This window comes from Manis pentadactyla, chromosome 4 (genome assembly GCF_030020395.1).
Source record: "Manis pentadactyla isolate mManPen7 chromosome 4, mManPen7.hap1, whole genome shotgun sequence".
NCBI lineage: Eukaryota > Metazoa > Chordata > Mammalia > Pholidota > Manidae > Manis > Manis pentadactyla.
Window position 1 is genome coordinate 58,446,478 of NC_080022.1, and position 17,450 is coordinate 58,463,927.

Here is a 17,450-nt window from a genome sequence, read left to right on the forward strand (position 1 = left end):
TATCAGAAATCATGCACAATAATGTTCATATATAGACCATAATATGACTGAATAGGCCAAAATTGGTGGGTTATTTTTTTTGCTTTGGATTAGAAATAGTGACTGGCAATATATATTACTCAAATATAACCATGAGGCTTCCCTAATCCACTCTCAAAGATGAGCTGTGACTCTTTCCTGTTTATACTTCTTTCACTTCACGTTCTGCATACTAACAATCTCCATATAAGTTTCTCTCTGAAATATAACTGGAAAGTATTCATTCAACAAAGAGTGGTCTGCCTACTTTTTTGGAAAACGTCAAACTTTTTCTTACCTGTAAGACCTTTCTAATTTGCTATTTCCTCTGCTTGGATTGCTCTTCCTCACAAAGATTCAAATGGCTTATTCCTCTTTTATTAAAGACTCAGCTGAGATAACACGTCTTTTATCTCCAGATAAGCTGGTTTATTTTCTGTAGTACTCCTTTATATCTTTGTGTCTGTTTATTGGAAATCTGCCATACTAGAACTGAAGTTCCATGAGATCTGGAACATTGCCTGTCTTTTCTATGTATTCCTAGTGTCTAGGAAAATCCTGGAATAGAGTAGGTGCATATTTGCATAATACTTAAAGGAATTTGTGAGTTTTTTCAGAGCTTCTGAGACACTGGGGTTGAAGTAAATAAGAGATGTGATATCTGTCCCCAGATTTCATACTTCTTATAGTCTTGTTTATGGGAGCCTAACATATAAAACTAGTATAGATTGGATATAGTATTTGGTTTGATATATTTATTTGCCTTTAGCTATTTCTTATCTATGGGAAACAGGCAATAATAATGCAAGATAGTTAATTATTTAATCTACTTAATACACCTAAGAGGATCTTCAAAACTATGATTCAGCTCCTGACCAAAGTAAGTTGTTAGAAGTAAAGTGGAAATTTCCTCAAATGATGCTTCATAAATGACAGGGTAATATTGAAGGTTAGTTTTCTGGCTTTAAGTTCAGTATTTTTTTCTAGCTGCTTAGATGATTTGAAAATACTCAAAAGTCCTCCTTATAAGAATAAGATGTTTTTTTTTGCCACTTTGTTTCTCCATATGGAAGCACCATATATTTCTACATTTTTCAAGTTACATGTAAAATGACTTCTGATGATTTAAAAGATTTTGTCAATTTTTCTTTGATTTGAAGATGTAATTTTAATTACGAAATACGTCAAACATACAGAAAAGTGTAGGGTAATATGAAAGACTTCTGTGTGTTCACCAAAGGGAATAAAAAGATGTTAACATTAAAGTAAAAAAGGACATGAACCCTGTTTTTGTGTTATTTGTCCTTTTATCCTAGAACATTTATAGCGTGTTTGGCACATAGTAGGTAGTCCTAATAAGTGTTTGTACTTGTCAGATGACAAAACTAAAACAATTTAGTGATGAGTTTGAGGTCCTTTATTCAAGGGCAGATAATCCATAGATTGGGGGAGTATGGTGCCTCACAATCAAAGGAACACTCTTCCCAAGAAATTTGGGTAAGAGGGAGTTTTGTAAAGCATTAGAAGCAATGCAGAAACGGCATGATTGGCCAGGTGGAGGCCAGGAGGAATCTTCCTTTTAAGGCTACCAGGTCCTATTTTCCAGGTTAAGGTAAGCTAGCTAAAGCTGAGTTGGAGAATTGTGATTGGTGTATGCTAGGTTTCTTTGACAGGTGTTTCACAAAAGTGCAGGCCTATTGAGATTTCAATTTGTGATTTGGGCTGGGCCACTAGGGTGGCCTCCATTTTGTGGTTCCTAATACACTATTAAACCGTTAAAGAATCTGCAACTAGCAGTTACATATGTTTGATTCAGTATGAGAAAATAGATTATCTTTCAATTTTTACATTCACAAATACACATTTATGATTGACATGCAATTAGATGTAATTTGTAATTTTGCTGAGGGTTACCTTCAACCAATCCTTTTCACTTCTGTATAAGAACCAGCAGAAGTGACTTCAGTAGTAAGAAAACAGCCAATACACATTAAAACTCAGAACTTTGTGTTCCAGTCTTTCAAAAATTGCACCCTTGACTGCATTATTCCATAGAGGTTTTACTAATGAAAATATTATGTAAGGCCTCAGATTTTAGCCTCCATAATACTCAGTGGCAAGAAAATTATTTAACAGTTATCTTAGAATAAATGGCACTGTAATTAAGGCATATTTATGCATGTATTCAACGCATTTATTGGACACTGACATATGACATATTGCGCTAAGTCCTAAGTTGACCCAGAAAACTCACTTGTGGGGAGGAGAAAAACATGTCAATAAAACAAATATATGTATCTTGTTGAGCAGAGAAAAGGAAGCCCTAATTGTTCTTGCAGAAGTTGTGGCCTTGAAGGAAGGATATCAAGAGGATATCAGATAAAACAAGGGAAGTCACCAATAACTTGTATAAAGGCGCAGTGAAATGAAAGATTTTGTCAGGTTTGGGGTACTGCAAGTCATTGTATAACACTGGATGAAAGTGGAAGACTAGTTCAACTGAAAAATTAGGCAAAGATCTTTTAATAATCAAAAACGTAAATTATTACTAAGTAAAAATATGCACGTAAAGCAAGTTTTTCTGTAGAAATTGGAGATCACATACTTCAATATAGTGATGAGTTTGGTAAAGTGTGCTTTTCAAAAGTCAACTGCTGGGATGAAATTAGTTTATGAGGTACTACGTGTAACATTAAAATATATTTTCATGGTTTTGGTGACATAACGAATTGGTTACAAACTTGATGTTATTAAAATACGTACGGTAAAGATTTAGAAAATTTTATAGTGGTAGGGAGGAAAATACTGGTAGGTAGGGTGGAAATTTATTAATAACTGGACAGATGTGTAGATGATACTCTGTATAAAATAAATATCGTGAGCATTTCAAATAAGAATAGTTGCTTAACAGTGTAGTTTTCTGCAGAGGAGCGAATCCTTGCTTAAAAAAATAAAAGTTAATGCCTCCCACTTACACGGTCTAAAACAGAAGCAAAAAGGGGTGACGCGTTTCACTTCGCCGCTCCTGGCGCTAGCGAGGCGTGCTGGGCCTGCGCGGGGGTGGAGCCGATGGTGACGCGTCCGTGCACCGCAAAGCATTGTGGGGAATTCGGGCCCGCGACAGAGGTGGTTGAAGGCGGGGTCGCGGGGTGGCCGTTTGTTTTCTCGTGGTCGCGAACACGCGCGCGCGCTCTCCCCAGCGACCGGTGGGGCGGAGCGGCGGCGGCGGCGGCGGCGGCAGCAGCCTGTAGCGTCTGTAGCATCGGACACCCTCTTGTCTCTTCTCCGGCGAACTGGTTCCTCTTCCCCCTCCCTCTCACTGTTTGTTGTTGTGTTTGATGTGTTAAAGCAGGAGCTAGAACGCGAGCAACGCCATGAGCAACACTACCGTCGTCCCTAGCACTGCGGGCCCGGGCCCCAGCGGCGGGCCCGGGGGCGGAGGCGGAGGCGGCGGCGGCGGCACCGAGGTAATCCAGGTGACTAATGTCTCTCCGAGCGCTAGCTCTGAGCAGATGCGGACCCTCTTCGGTTTCCTAGGCAAGATCGACGAACTGCGCCTCTTCCCGCCAGAGTGAGTATCGTCCACCATCACCGTTTTTACTAACTCCTCCCCTGCCTGGGCCTAACCCAAACCATTTCCTAGGCCCTTGTCGAGCCTTCCGTGGACCAGGTTTATTAAAACAAATGTTTTAATCAGAGGCTGGCTTTTTGCGTTTACTTATGAAATAATCTGCATATTAGGCCTACTAATAATGCAGAGAGTCAGGGCCAGGGTTTTGGGGATTAGGAGACGCCATCTCAATCGAAGGATTTTTATTTTTTCGTTGAATTGTACCAACGCGGTCGCTCTTTGGGCCTTTAAACTACACTTACGTATTTTGTATGTAGGTTGATCTCTTTATAAAAAAATGAGGTGTTTCTTGGCTTCTTTGAAAAGTAGCAAAATTATCCATTTCTGTGTTCATTTAATATTGAACTTTATAGGCAGTTCATTTACTACTTCGTATTGCTGTTAAGTGATCCAGTGAATATAAATCAGTTAATATGTTTTGACAGGTTAATTCAATGAGGCCGAATACGTAATTTTTATGACAAAAATGGGTTATAGCTGAAACCTAGGGTTTTCCTTTGTTTAAATAATGCACATATTTATGATATTTCAGTTATTTTTAAGGAATTTATAGAATTTTAGATTTTTAAATTTAGAATTGACCTTTTTTCTCTTATTTTTATCGCAAAATATTACGAGTGGATTAATTAACTGCAAACAAAAATTTAAAGAAGCTATTAAGATAGGATAATTAGAAGCATTTGCAGTAATGACACTTCTGAAATTAGTCATGTGCTCTTTGGGAAGAATGAAAATTCAAATGTTACTCAGTACCCACTGTACATTGAGAGTTTTATAATGTCACTTATGTATTAAATAGGAAATTGGAATCCTATGTGGATGTATTAAATCAATCTATGTACATTTCTGCTATAAACTAATGGAAATTGATCATACTGCAGTATTTAAGAATTAATGCTTAATTCATATTTCATCGTAAAATATTTTCAGATGATTCTTAATGTTTTCAAATTGATGTGTTTTTAATTTTTAGGGGACTATATGCAGAGAGAGGTTTCAGAGTTAATTTGTATGACGTGTAGAATTCTGGAAACATGTTTTTGATGTAGTTATTTTGAATGGAAACTTGACTTGCTTTAGTAATGAAAGACATAACTTTCATAATATGAATCTACAGAAGTAAATGTTCAGTTTTCTCAACATATCCTTTATTGAATGTTAGTAAAATCAGTAAACAGTGACAAAGTTGATTATTTTAATCGTGTTATTTACTCAAAGAATTTTGTTGTAGTTGCTTGTCTTTAAAAATGTTTTTGAAGAGCTCTTTTTATGATGCATTTATAAAAAGATAACAAATGTAGGCAATTTACTAGTTCCTCTTTTACCTAATTCATGGTCAGTATCTTAGAGGGTGTCAGGATGGACGAGAGTCTGGCTTTTTTGCTTTATAGTCAAAGGAGTAGTTTCATCATAACCATAATAACTGATGTACAACAGATAACATGATCTGGGGTTCTGTGCATTAAGAGGCCCTTTCCTGTTATGAGAGGAAGAGATAAATTTTGACACATTTTTACTCTTTGATTCCTTTATGTATGTTCCCACATACAATTTTCTCTTTGAAAATGTGCAAGATTTCAGTACAATGAATGCGTTGCATTACCTTAGGGGCTCCCTTAGTTTGAATAGTACATTCACAGATACTTACTTTATTCATTTAATGTGGATTTTTTTTTTTTTTAAGTCTCAGTAATCTGAACTGCACAATTTGGAAATACTTTATTGACAATTTATTTAAGCTTGCTACAGTTCCAAACCAGCTCACTGGGGATAATGTACTGTGGAGTCCTAGAAGTAGTCTAAAAGGGTCCATCATTCCAAAAATACTCCAAAAATGTGCTCTCTTACTCATAAAATTAGATTGAATGGCTCACATTATATAAAATTCTGACTCGTGTAAACACATTTGCCACTTGAATTTTTTATGGGGTGTGTGTGGTTTTTCCACAAAATTTCTCTTAGGTGTATATGCCATTCACTTGTTTACTTTGTTTTGTAGCTCAAATGTCAGCAAACCAGAGAAGCCATCCCTGATGGCTCTGTATAAAACAATACCTTTGCTCCCTACCTTCTGTATTCACTTTAACTAACTTTTGTTTTTCTCTGTAGCACCAATCACCAACTGACAGGTTAAGTTTAACTTCCTTCCTCTTCTACAATATGAGTTCCTTGGGTCATCAGCACCTGGGGTGGAAAGCATTTCTAAAAGTTACATGTGTGACTGAGCCCCAACCTACATACTGAACTCTAATTTCGGTTTTAAATGCCTATTATGGAGGAAAATATTATGGGAACTGGAATCATGACAGACATAGGAACAGCCTTCTCAAGATTTCTCTCTTTGTTTCGATATTGAATCCATCTATGTCTTGGTTCTTCCAAGCCAAAAACTGGCCTATAATTTTACCCAGTGATCACACTGGAGATAATGTTCTAATTTTAGAAAAATAATATTAAGACAGCCCTACAGCTGTCTGAAAGCATCTGTCAGTGTCTCCATCATTCTTCTAAAAAGAGAAAGTTTCTTTAATTCTAGTTATATCTGAAATGTGTTTTGGAAATTCATCATTGCTTGTCTGTTAAATGCTAGCTGCTTTCCTGTTTTATCTTAGTCCTTAAAAATTCAGAGGAAGAATGTATTTTACTTTGTTCTACAAATGAGTGAACTAAAATTCACATAGGTTGTTACGTGTTCCCAAGCCATTCTCCCAATGTCAGAACCTCAATGTTATGATTCTCCTTTATCACTTAATCAGTATTTCCTATATTTAGCCAAGCAACTGAACAAGTGAAAGTCATTCTTTTACTCTTAGTAGGTATTCTTCAAATGCTTGGTTTTAGTGGGATTTTAGAATAGAGAATTTATTTGGTAATGATCCCATTGAAGCATATGTCAGTTATGTAATAACTAAAGTCTACTACTATAACACTGCAGACAAGTTTAAATTCATTAAGTAAATTATTTAAAAATTTCTTAATAAATGTGACATTACTGTGTTTCTTTAGAATTAAGAAACGCAGTGAGGAAAAGGGCATGTGATGTCAGTGGAATCAAGTTTTCAGGTGAATTTGACTGAATTCCTTTGTCACACACCTGCTGTTTTGGGGCACATAGATGATGCCTTTGTTTATAAGCTCAAAATTCTCCATTCAGATGGTGAGTGCCATAATAAGGTGGGAGTTAAGAGAGTGGTATTGGTGGCTAAACCAGTTCTGTGGTTATAATGGGCACATACATCAAATGGGGTTCTTGTTCAGAATCTGAGCCCTCTTATAAAAGGGATTCTCTGAATCATTGGGCTTGAGATGGCAAAGAGAAATCTGAATTTTCTCTGTGCATCGCAGCAGATTCTGAAAGGACCCTTAGAGGGCATTTTAAGAAACATTAGAAACAATACTTCCACTGTTAGATAAAGGGCAAAAGCATTATCATACAGGGCTCACTTTTCCCTGTCTTGCTTCTCATTCTTCTCAACTGCCCTGCCTCAGCTATATGCTTAAAGGGAAGAGACAGTTACATCTTTAGAAGTGGTACTTGCACAAAATTTGAGGGTATGAAAATTTCAGGCTTAAGTCCTCTAATATTAGCATGTGTGTTTTATTAATTTTAACTGAGAAAGTGTAAGGATGTAATTGTGGGTCCAAATAGCAACTGTTATAAACAAAACCATTAAGTGGGGAGAGATAATTTGCCCTTGTGAGTTGTCTCACAGTGACTATCTTTTCTGTGATATTTAAATTATTCATATTTTATCTTTACCTCACCACCACTTGCAGGTTTGATATAGCCAAAGTAACAATTGTAGCATTCCTGTGACATAAGTGGAAAAGGAAAAAAATGGATCATTTTAAGATGGTCAAGTAAATGGAAATACATTGTGAACGCATAGTTGGTACTTTTCCTAGTTAAAGAACTGTTTATTATTTATATTACTTAAGAACATAATATTTTAGTCGTTTCTTATTTTTTAGTCAAATGACAATAGGCAGTGTCAAAGAAATGGTAGAGGTCACTTTTTAATGAATTTAAATGTCTACTACTCCACAAGGCATTCTTCTGGGGGTTAAGAAATATAAAGTAATAGCAGCCTTTAGAGATTTTTATTTAGTCCTAAAAATGTGGATGTCAGAAAAGAGATACAAAGTACTAGCTTTTTAGAATTGAAACTGCTGAAATGGCATTCTTTCCTCTACTGTGGGTGCAACATTGTTAAATTTTAGACCAGTAGTGCTTCACAAAAACACTGTGTCCACATTTTAAAACACTATATCCTTTCAAAAATACTCAGCAGTAAGCTTCTGTAACAAGATGGCTTAAATTCCATTTGGATATATTGCCAGTTCAGTTTGAACCTAGGTTAGGATCTGTGCTTATTGTGGGCAATGCCTTTATGGGTTTGAGTTATTATCAGGTTATATGGCTCCATGTTAGTCCTCATTATATAAGTTTTTATATCATATTACTGCCCAAATTGAGATAAATTTTCTTCAAAATTATTCAAAAAGCAACAAAAAATACTATCTTTGAAATACAAAACCAAATCCGATATACCTTTATGAACCCATGAAAATCTAACTTACTGGAAAAGTTTAACAGTAAGCGCCATTTGCATAGCATTTGAATATATTACAGGATTTCCCTTTTCATTATTGAGTCTTAAGGTGTAATTGGCTTGTTATAATAGAGCATTGGCACTTTACCCTGGTTACATATTAAAATTGTCAGGGAGAATTAAAGGAGGAGACACTGAGTACACTTCATTCATCAGAGGTTTTGACTTAATTGATGTGGAGTAGAGAGCTTGGGTACCCCCCCAACGGACCCCCATAGTCTAATGTATATCCAGAAATGATATTACTACTGCCTTAAGGCATTGGTTTTCAAATAAATTCTGGTTTAGGGTTAGGGAGAAATCCCTACCTTTTTTTAATTTAATCTTTCCCTTCTACAGAGAATTTTGTGGCAGAAATTTGAACCACCCTGTACATTAAAAGAAAGCTCCTTACCTAATCTCTTTTGGTTATACTACCATAGCTTGCACTTAAGCACGTTTTTGTAAAGTGGCTTTTTCACTTACTGAAGTTTTCTGTTCAATAGTGGGTAGAGTACTATTCTCAGATGTGCTTGAATTTTTTTCTGTATGTGAACCTTATTTTTTATAATCCCTAGGAGTTATATATTGTAGGTGAAAGAGAACTAGAATTTAATAGTCAAGTCAGGAAAACTTAAGATTATCAAATAGATGTACTTTCCCCCAATATTTTTGTGTCCTTCGAGTGGAAAGTTTTGTTTTGTTTTTTTTCCCTGAAAAGTTAGCCATAATGACGTTTTGTAAGCCAAAGTAAAATTTGTTACCTGTATTTAAAAATAAGTAACTAGTATTTGGTGCTGTGGTCTGCTCAAACTCTCAGACTTTAGTTTCAAACTATTATTGATACACTCTAAATTTAAACTGATTGTTTTTGTCTGTATTCAATTTGCTACATGAATTCAGTGTGTGATACTTTATTTGAAACTAATTTTCTTCTGAAATAATTAACTAAACTAATATGTGCACTTATGTATTTTTTTTATCTGCCTGTTTTACTTTTGGAATGCAAGTAATGGTTTGTGGATCATCTGTGTTTTAGCTGATACTCTTTTTCTCTTATGTTACTTGTTTTTTTTTTTTAGTGATTCACCTTTGCCAGTCTCATCCCGTGTCTGCTTTGTTAAGTTTCATGATCCGGACTCAGCAGTCGTGGCACAGCACCTGACAAATACTGTGTTCGTTGACAGAGCTTTGATAGTCGTACCATATGCAGAAGGTTTGTGCTTTGTTTACCTACCTACGTGGGCATCCTATGATGACCATCTACCTCAGTATAGTTTTAGAGTGAGCATTAGTAGCATGTTAAAAATCTAAGTTATTAACATTTTGAAACCCTTGTTATACTGTGGTCCGTATTTTTACTAGCAGGCTCTCTCTTTTTTTTTTTTTTTTCATTCTAAAAATTAGAAATCAGATCTGCTTTTAGAAGATTTACTCTTGCATCCTTTTAAAACATTTTTAAGTTCATTAAACTCATATCTGTAGTTGTAATTTCTTTAAGTACGTCTACTTAGTTAAAATTGTTTTATGAAAAAGTCCTGAAGGTGAATGATTTACTCCATGTACATTTAAGTAGAAACCTTCAATAAATGCATGATGTTATTTCTGTTTTGAATAATGAGTAGGTTAGTTTTATTTACTTAGTGCTTACTCTTTCTGAAAGATTCCTTTAAAAAATATATCCCACACTGAATTCCAGTATACCAAGGGTTGCAATGATTTTGGTTTTATGGAAGTTCAAGATTTCCTATAGTTTAAGTGCCAGATGGGCACTGGGTGTTTTGTTTTTATGCCAGATTTTCTTGTTCATTCTTGCTATATTTTCTAGAATATCTCTAAATAATAAATTCTTCTCTCTGTTATTTGTGTGTGTGATTTTTGTAGTGGAGAAGGCAAATGCAAAACTCTTCCAGATGACTGAAAAACAGTGGGTCCTCTGCAGCTACAGGGGATTCTAGACATTAACTAAAGGCCAGCAAGCACTCAAGCCCCCCAAGTGTTTTCCTGGTGTAACCATTTGTTAACTACATTTTCTCTCTTTTTACATTTTAGGCTGTTAAAGTAATTTGACAGAAAAATAATGAGCAGGGTTTGGGGATCTAAAAAAGCCACCGTGACAAGACAGCAGTATTTTAATTCCATTTTGTAAAATTTTCTAAGGCATATTTTATAATTAGTTTGTTCCCAGTGTACTGCTACTTTATTTGCTTTTTGGTAACTATAAATTTTGATCAAAGAAATCACTGAAATATAAAATTACTGGATTTTTAAGTTAGTAATTTAACATATATATACTGACCAGGATTTACATGCTTTCCCCTTTCCTTAACGAACTGGTCAGTGGAACCTGAATCTTGATTGATATTGTTAACTTTAGATGCTATTTCAGATCTTTGAATACCAGTGTGAGCATTTACACCATGCCTTGTAAAAGTTGTGAAATGTCTAGTCCTTGAAACTGAGAAAAGTTGCCTCTGTGGTTTTCTAAAATAATTAAATTACATTAATAGATGGGTTAAGGCATGATGTATAACAACAGATCTGTTTCCATGATACTAAAATGTATGAGCCCTATTTTAAGGTTTTAAAAAATATTTGCTTATAAATGTTTGAGTTAGTGTGTTTTGAGTAAGCAATTTCTTTTATATCCATGTGCCTGTTATAGGATAAGACTTATTTATCACAAAGAGAAAATTTGTAGAATTCAAACAAGTTTTAAAACAAGGTTCAAGTCATTCGAATAATGTGCAAAACATTAGTTAGGCTTTAAGTTTAAAGAATTTTTATTGGCTAAATACTAGTTTCTAAACCCTGAACATAATACAGTATATCATGTAACTGGCTTTCATATATATTTTTGTGGATTTGTTTTGAAAGGGAAATATTTAGAGGTATATGTAGAGTTACAGGAATATTTAGTTCCAACATCTATTTTTGGTGTATTTAATTACTGGTATGGTATGCTGTATTAATGTTATCACTACTAAATAACTGATGTATTCAATGCCTTTTGTCACCATTCACCCTAGTTTTAGCTCTTGTACTTTGGTGTTGTTCTTGGTCAGTGTTTTAAAACAGTAGACACAAAGCTTACGGTAAGGAATAGTCTTATTTGGTAAAACTGAGATAGCTGGATTTGGAAGGAACTCTTAATAGTATTGGATTTGGGGGTTATTTAGGTTCCTTGGTTAATGTTTGTTTCTTTTGTCTGTTTCTTTTTCTTTCATTTCTACACATTCATGCAGTATTTCATGGTTCTATCAAAGCAGCAGTAAAAAAAATACTCTTGACGCATGAAAATTAACTGGTGAGGGGCCTCATTGCTATTTTTAAATTGTAGTTTTATTTTTAAATAGTCTTTTTTTAATCAGAGGATCAGATGCATGACTCTTTTTTTAATGGATGCAGATCTTCTATCAGGTGTCTCACAATATACTCAAGAGGATTTTAGTTTGCCAGAAATGTTGCAAATGCACTAATTGAGTAAGATGTTGATACTTAATATTATCCTCTTGAGACATAATTTTGCATGCAAAATTATCCCATAATCTTTGTAGGTTTGTTAATATTGATGCATTAATGCCCTATATCTAAATGATCTCCTCCCCACCCTCCATAACTCTTGGTATCTAAATTGATGACAGCTCTGACACAAGCAAGATAACAGTGCTGTGTAGTATACATTTGTTTATATTATCGGCACTTCTCAGTATAGGTGGAAGGAACCATTACCTTTATTTAACAGTGGTTTTTCTTTTTTGTTGTTGTGTTTTACAGTTCTTTTCCCTGGTTCAGCCTGAACTATATACCAGGCCCTGCTGAAAATACCACCCAACAGTTTTCTTCTGCAGCTTATCCAGTTTCTCTTAAGTGCCCTGTACATATTGTATGTTTTATGATGAGATGCAGTTTCTTAATATGTATTACAGAAATACTACTGGTATTTGCAAATATGTAGTTTAATTGTATTATTGAACTCTCATTTTGGGGGCTTGGGCACATTAACAGCTTAATCCATCTGTATAGGGCTTTTGCTGTTGGATAGAATTTAAATTGTCTACATAAATATTTGTCTTAGGACCCTTAGATTTTATCTGAATACACAGATTAGGCTTTAAAAACAGACATACATGTCGCTCTTGGCTTTAGGAGTATGGGCTAAGTTAGCTTTTGAACTGACACTATACAGTAGCATTTTTTTGGTATGGTTAGCATGGCACATGTTGGAACATAAAGCATTTACTGTACAGGTAAGGAATGTGCCATGTTGTTTTACCTATTCTCTCTCTCTCTCTCTCTCACTCACTCACTTCCACACACACATATCCTGTGTGTATTCAGAGACCTTCAGAAACATTCATATTCATTTTCATGAGTCAGCAAAAGCCCTACGCTTGATTCCAACAGAATATTTCCTTTACATACTTTTCTTCTCTTAATTTTTACAAAATTTGTATGGTAGGTGTAAAAGAAAATCATAGTAACTGTACCATATTATTAACCCCTAAATCAAACTTTTTTTGTCTTGTGTATCTTGATTTTTCTGTGTGCTTTATAGTGAAGCAGCCGACACGAGTCGTTGTTCATAAAACAGCTTTTGAAAAGTTGAGAGCACACCCCTGGAGAACCGACTGTGCTTGCTTACGTTTGGTTCATGACTTAAAAATCGAGTACAGGTGATGAAATCTTGGCAGTGTTAACAAAAAAGTAGTGTGTATTGTGCTATTTTTTTTTACTCTAGAAACTTAACCATTTGTAGACAAAAGGAATCAAATTTTCACACATTGAAGTTTCATTCTGACATAAAGTTAATGATAAATAATCATAGAAATCAAGCTTTATGTTTTAGCGAACATAAGTACTTTCAACAAACTCAGGTGGTGTATCAGGGAGACATTTTCTGGGTGTTTTTGTGTGTTTTCTGTCTTGGAAAAGAATGTGTTCTAATGCTAGGATGTTTCTCTGCAGGAGTTATTCCTGATGAGACTAAGGCTTTGTCTCTGTTGGCACCAGCTAATGCAGTGGCAGGTCTTCTGCCTGGTGGTGGACTCCTGCCTACCCCTAACCCACTTACCCAGGTACTACTTCTATGGGATCCTTAAAGAATGGAAAGGAACACAGAATTGTGGTCAAAAGTAAACATATTTGAGCCTTTTACAGTGCTCTTGTGATTCTAGTTCTCAGAGTGATGTCACATCTGCATAGTATTGGAAAAGGCTACATTGTAATCATAATATTAAAAATTTTTTTGAAGTTACCTTTTAGGAACATTCTGAAAATCACAAATAGCTGTTAAAATTGGTTTTGCTGCTGGCTCTCAACCCGTAAGTGACTGAAAAAAAAATCTCATGAGGCATCAGATTTATTTAGAACATGCCATTTAAAATAGTATGTAATTTGGACGAGGAAAGAAAAGTGAAGTTCAGACTTTGCTTTTTCTTTCTCAGAGACCTTTGATCTTTTGCTCTTATCTTACATTTTGCATTAAGTAGATGGCTAGAAATAAAAGTGAATTCTTAATGGAGTGTTTAATACAGGGAAAATGAAATAAAATTGGAGAAAAATTTTATTGGATAATGTCTCTCTAACCCTGAATATGCCATAAAAGGTATATCATTTTGGAACTAAAAGGCTCTTTAATACAATGTATTTTAACCACTCAGGTGGTAACTAGTCAGTGTTTTCAGAAGTTAGTAAATGATGAGCCGCAGCAGCATTCTTTCTATTATATCATTTGCCTGTTGAAAGAGTTGGTATAATACCATAAAAAGAGACCACCATAAATTCTCAGCTTTTTTAGTATGACTTTGTCTCTTAACCCCTAGTTTTTCTGCTTATAAAATGAGGATTAGGGTAATTTGTAGATAACGTTGATGTATAAAATTGTGCAATAACTAAGATCGTCATTTTTATAGTAGTATTAACACTATATTTAAACAGTTAAATTACAGAAAATTTCGTACTATATATTTACTAAATGTTATTTGAGAGTAGGTAGAGAAGGTCAGACTGCATCCAAAGCTATAGGATTTTGCATGGTTTTTGTTTATTATTAATTACTCAGAATTATGTCAGGCAGAGATAGAACCAAACAGTAATTTGAACAGGGAAAGTTTACTAGAAGAAATTAACTAACTAGTAACGGGATACTATTAGGGAAACTAATGAATACAGGAATCACAGGTATAGAAAGCAGCCACTATTTGTAGGGCTGAGGAGGAATAAAGCACAAGAAAGAAACACATTTAGATGAGAAGACTCCTCTTCCCCCTCAAGGCTAAGATTCAGACCTCCTTCGAAAGGGTGAGTAGTAGAGAATTCTCTGGGGTACCACAGAACTTGTTGGGAAGCTGCTCCAGAGGATGTCACTGAAAATTACTCAGTACCCTACATGGTGCAGCAGTCACAATCAGAAAGGGGATATAGGAAGCAGGAAGAGAAACCCCTTCTACTGCCAGTGTTCTTCCCACTCCCTCTGCAATTAAAGCTTAACATCATGCCAGCTTTCAGAGGCGAAATGCCTATAATGGTGCTGCTTTCAGTATCACAGAGCAGAGCAAAAGAACAGTGGATTTAGTTGGAGCTAAGAAGCAATAAATAAAAGTGGCACAAAGTACATTGAAATTTTTTGTATTTTTTTCCTAAACTCTGATTTTAAGGAAAAATGTGCTTTAATGAGTGAAAAATCAGGCCATGATGTATTATAGCAGAAGTAGGCAAACTACAGCCCTTGGACTAGACCCTGTTTTAATTTTCATGGATGCACAGCCATGTCCATTTGTTTGTGTGCTGTCTATGGCTGTTCTGTAGCTACAGTGGCATACACTGAGTAGTTGTAACAGAATTCACACAACCTACAGACTTACGTTACTTATTATCTGGCCCATTAGAAGAAAAGTTTGTCTCCCTGGTATGAAACGGTATTTTAAATGAATAAAATCTAAAATTTCACAGATTGGCGCTGTTCCATTGGCTGCTTTGGGAGCTCCTACTCTTGATCCTGCCCTTGCTGCACTTGGGCTTCCTGGAGCGAACTTGAACTCTCAGGTATAACTTAACCTTCAACTTTGAGCTCACTTTATAATTAAAGAATTTATTTCATTAACTTAGTTTATCTTTCAAGAGCAGGAGGTAACTGCTATAGTGTAGTAATTTTTTGTTATGCTAACTTAATAAAAAGAGAACTAAGAGACCCCTGCATTAATAGGCCCTTACCCATTGAAGAATTTCTTGTTTTACATAGTTCAAAGAGAGTAGTTTCGCAGTGAACCAACATATCAACAATATGTCAGGGAGTCAGAGTAAGCAGTCATGAAAGGATGAAAATTTGGGTACATAATTTGTTTCTCTGTCATTTATTTACTCAGGATTTTTGGTTGTCTCACACTGTGATTTGGCTAAACTTTTTTCTAAATTCGTTTGTGGAAATCTTTTGGTTATTATACTGGCTCAGCATTTTGGAAACTTATGTATTTCTTTAAAACATTACTTAGAAAGTCTTAAAATAAGCAGAAGGTGATTGTTCTGTAAAATCTAGACTCTCCAACTTCATAATCTTCATATTTAACTTCATAAAGGAGCTCTGGATACCTAGTACTATAGCTACCAATGTCACCTGTTTCTTTTTATCTTTTAATGTGACTACTGGAAAAATTAATATGATGTATTTGGCTGAAATTAATGTTTCTGTTCGTTATCATTGTGCCTAGAATGTTACTTTTTGTAGGTTTGCCAGTTTGTCCTAGGACATTTCACCATATTGAAAAAGTAACAGTCGTTTACTGTTTTATGTATTCTCACTCTTAAAATTTTTGTTTTTGCAGTCTCTTGCTGCAGATCAGTTGCTGAAGCTTATGAGTACCGTTGATCCCAAGTAAGGATTTTTTCTGTTTCCATTTGTGGTAGGGATGTAGTATATGAATGTCTAGAGAACACATTATTTTGGATAGCTAGAAAGAAAGTTATCTCAAGGTGTATGCAATACATAATTCTATTTTCTAGAAATGAGAAAGATCCAGAGGTAAGCCAATCTATAAAGGTTTTGTTTTAGTGAAATTTGAGTGTTCCAAAACAATTGTAAATTTCGTGAATTTCTTATATCAAGAATGACAGGAAAAGAGCTACATGCAATCTTTAGTTGATTCACTGAAAAATATATATTGAGTACCTACTGTAAGTTTGCACCTTCATAACATTTCTGATCAGGAAAGGAGACATTATTTTAGATGGAGTAAAAGGTGCATTTAACGACAGTGAATAACAGAGATGCTATGGGAACTTATTATACAGAGGAGGACTTAGTTTGGAGATCAGACTGGCTAAGCCCTAGGGATGAATAGGACTTAGGGAGACAGAAGTGAGGGAAATGCTATCCCAGAGCAAACGAGTTGTGCCTGTCCTATAATCACCAGTATAGTTGAAATTCCCTGTGTACCCATTCTTTTTTACACTTCCCACTCTCCTCACAAAAAGTTACTGTCCTAAAATTGATGTCTATAATTTTTTTTGTCTTACGTGTGTAAGCCCTTACGGTGCATCTTAACCCTTTCTAGTCATGTATTTCTTGAGTAACTTTGGTGTGTGTGCCGTTGGTCTCTGCGTCTATTTATCCTCATATGCAAACTTACAAGTACTGTTCTTCCCCAACAAAATTATGTTACAGAAAATTTTTAAATCCTATGAAGAAAAGTCTGTTACTCAAAAATCTTCAGCATCAGCATATTCCCATACTAGCATTTCTCAAAATGTGTTAGTGGAAAGTTTATGGATGTTCAGCTATAAACAGAATAGTTTTTTTCTTATTCCACATAACTCTGCATCCTGAAATGCAGATGCCACTGAAAATATTAAGAATGGTACTTTATTATATATTATAGCTTTACCGAAATTATCATGGAATCCTCCCCCCTTTTTCTTGAAGAGTTATCTTACTGAAATGATACGTGACATATTGGGTATTTGAAATGTGTTTGTGCATTTTAAAATACTTCAGACCTCAATTCTTGGTCCTGTTGCAGATTGAATCATGTAGCTGCTGGTCTTGTTTCACCAAGTCTGAAATCAGATACTTCTAGTAAAGAAATAGAGGAAGCCATGAAGAGAGTACGAGAAGCACAGTCCCTAATTTCCGCTGCTATAGAACCAGGTAAATTATGTCACGCACCTGTGTTGAATCTTAAATTATATGATTGTTGGCAAAAACGATTATT

General features: G+C 35.1%; 1 protein-coding gene across 6 annotated transcripts in view; it reads left to right on the forward strand.

The window, feature by feature from the left end:
- SRSF11 (serine and arginine rich splicing factor 11) overlaps positions 1 to 17,450 on the forward strand; it is a 46,043-nt gene that overhangs the window by 17,152 nt on the left and 11,441 nt on the right. The window contains exons 2-7 of one of the 6 annotated variants that reach the window (XM_036890168.2): positions 3,371 to 3,589; positions 9,324 to 9,457; positions 13,210 to 13,319; positions 15,196 to 15,288; positions 16,065 to 16,114; positions 17,259 to 17,386. In XM_036890168.2, coding sequence (XP_036746063.1) covers positions 3,393 to 3,589; positions 9,324 to 9,457; positions 13,210 to 13,319; positions 15,196 to 15,288; positions 16,065 to 16,114; positions 17,259 to 17,386 — 712 coding nt within the window. In that variant the 5' untranslated portion in view covers positions 3,371 to 3,392. Of the gene's footprint in view, positions 1 to 3,139; positions 3,590 to 9,323; positions 9,458 to 9,636; positions 12,918 to 13,209; positions 13,320 to 15,195; positions 15,289 to 16,064; positions 16,115 to 17,258; positions 17,387 to 17,450 lie in introns of those variants that run through there. The other 5 variants (XM_036890169.2, XM_036890170.2, XM_036890172.2 and 2 more) reach the window with 5 other exon arrangements.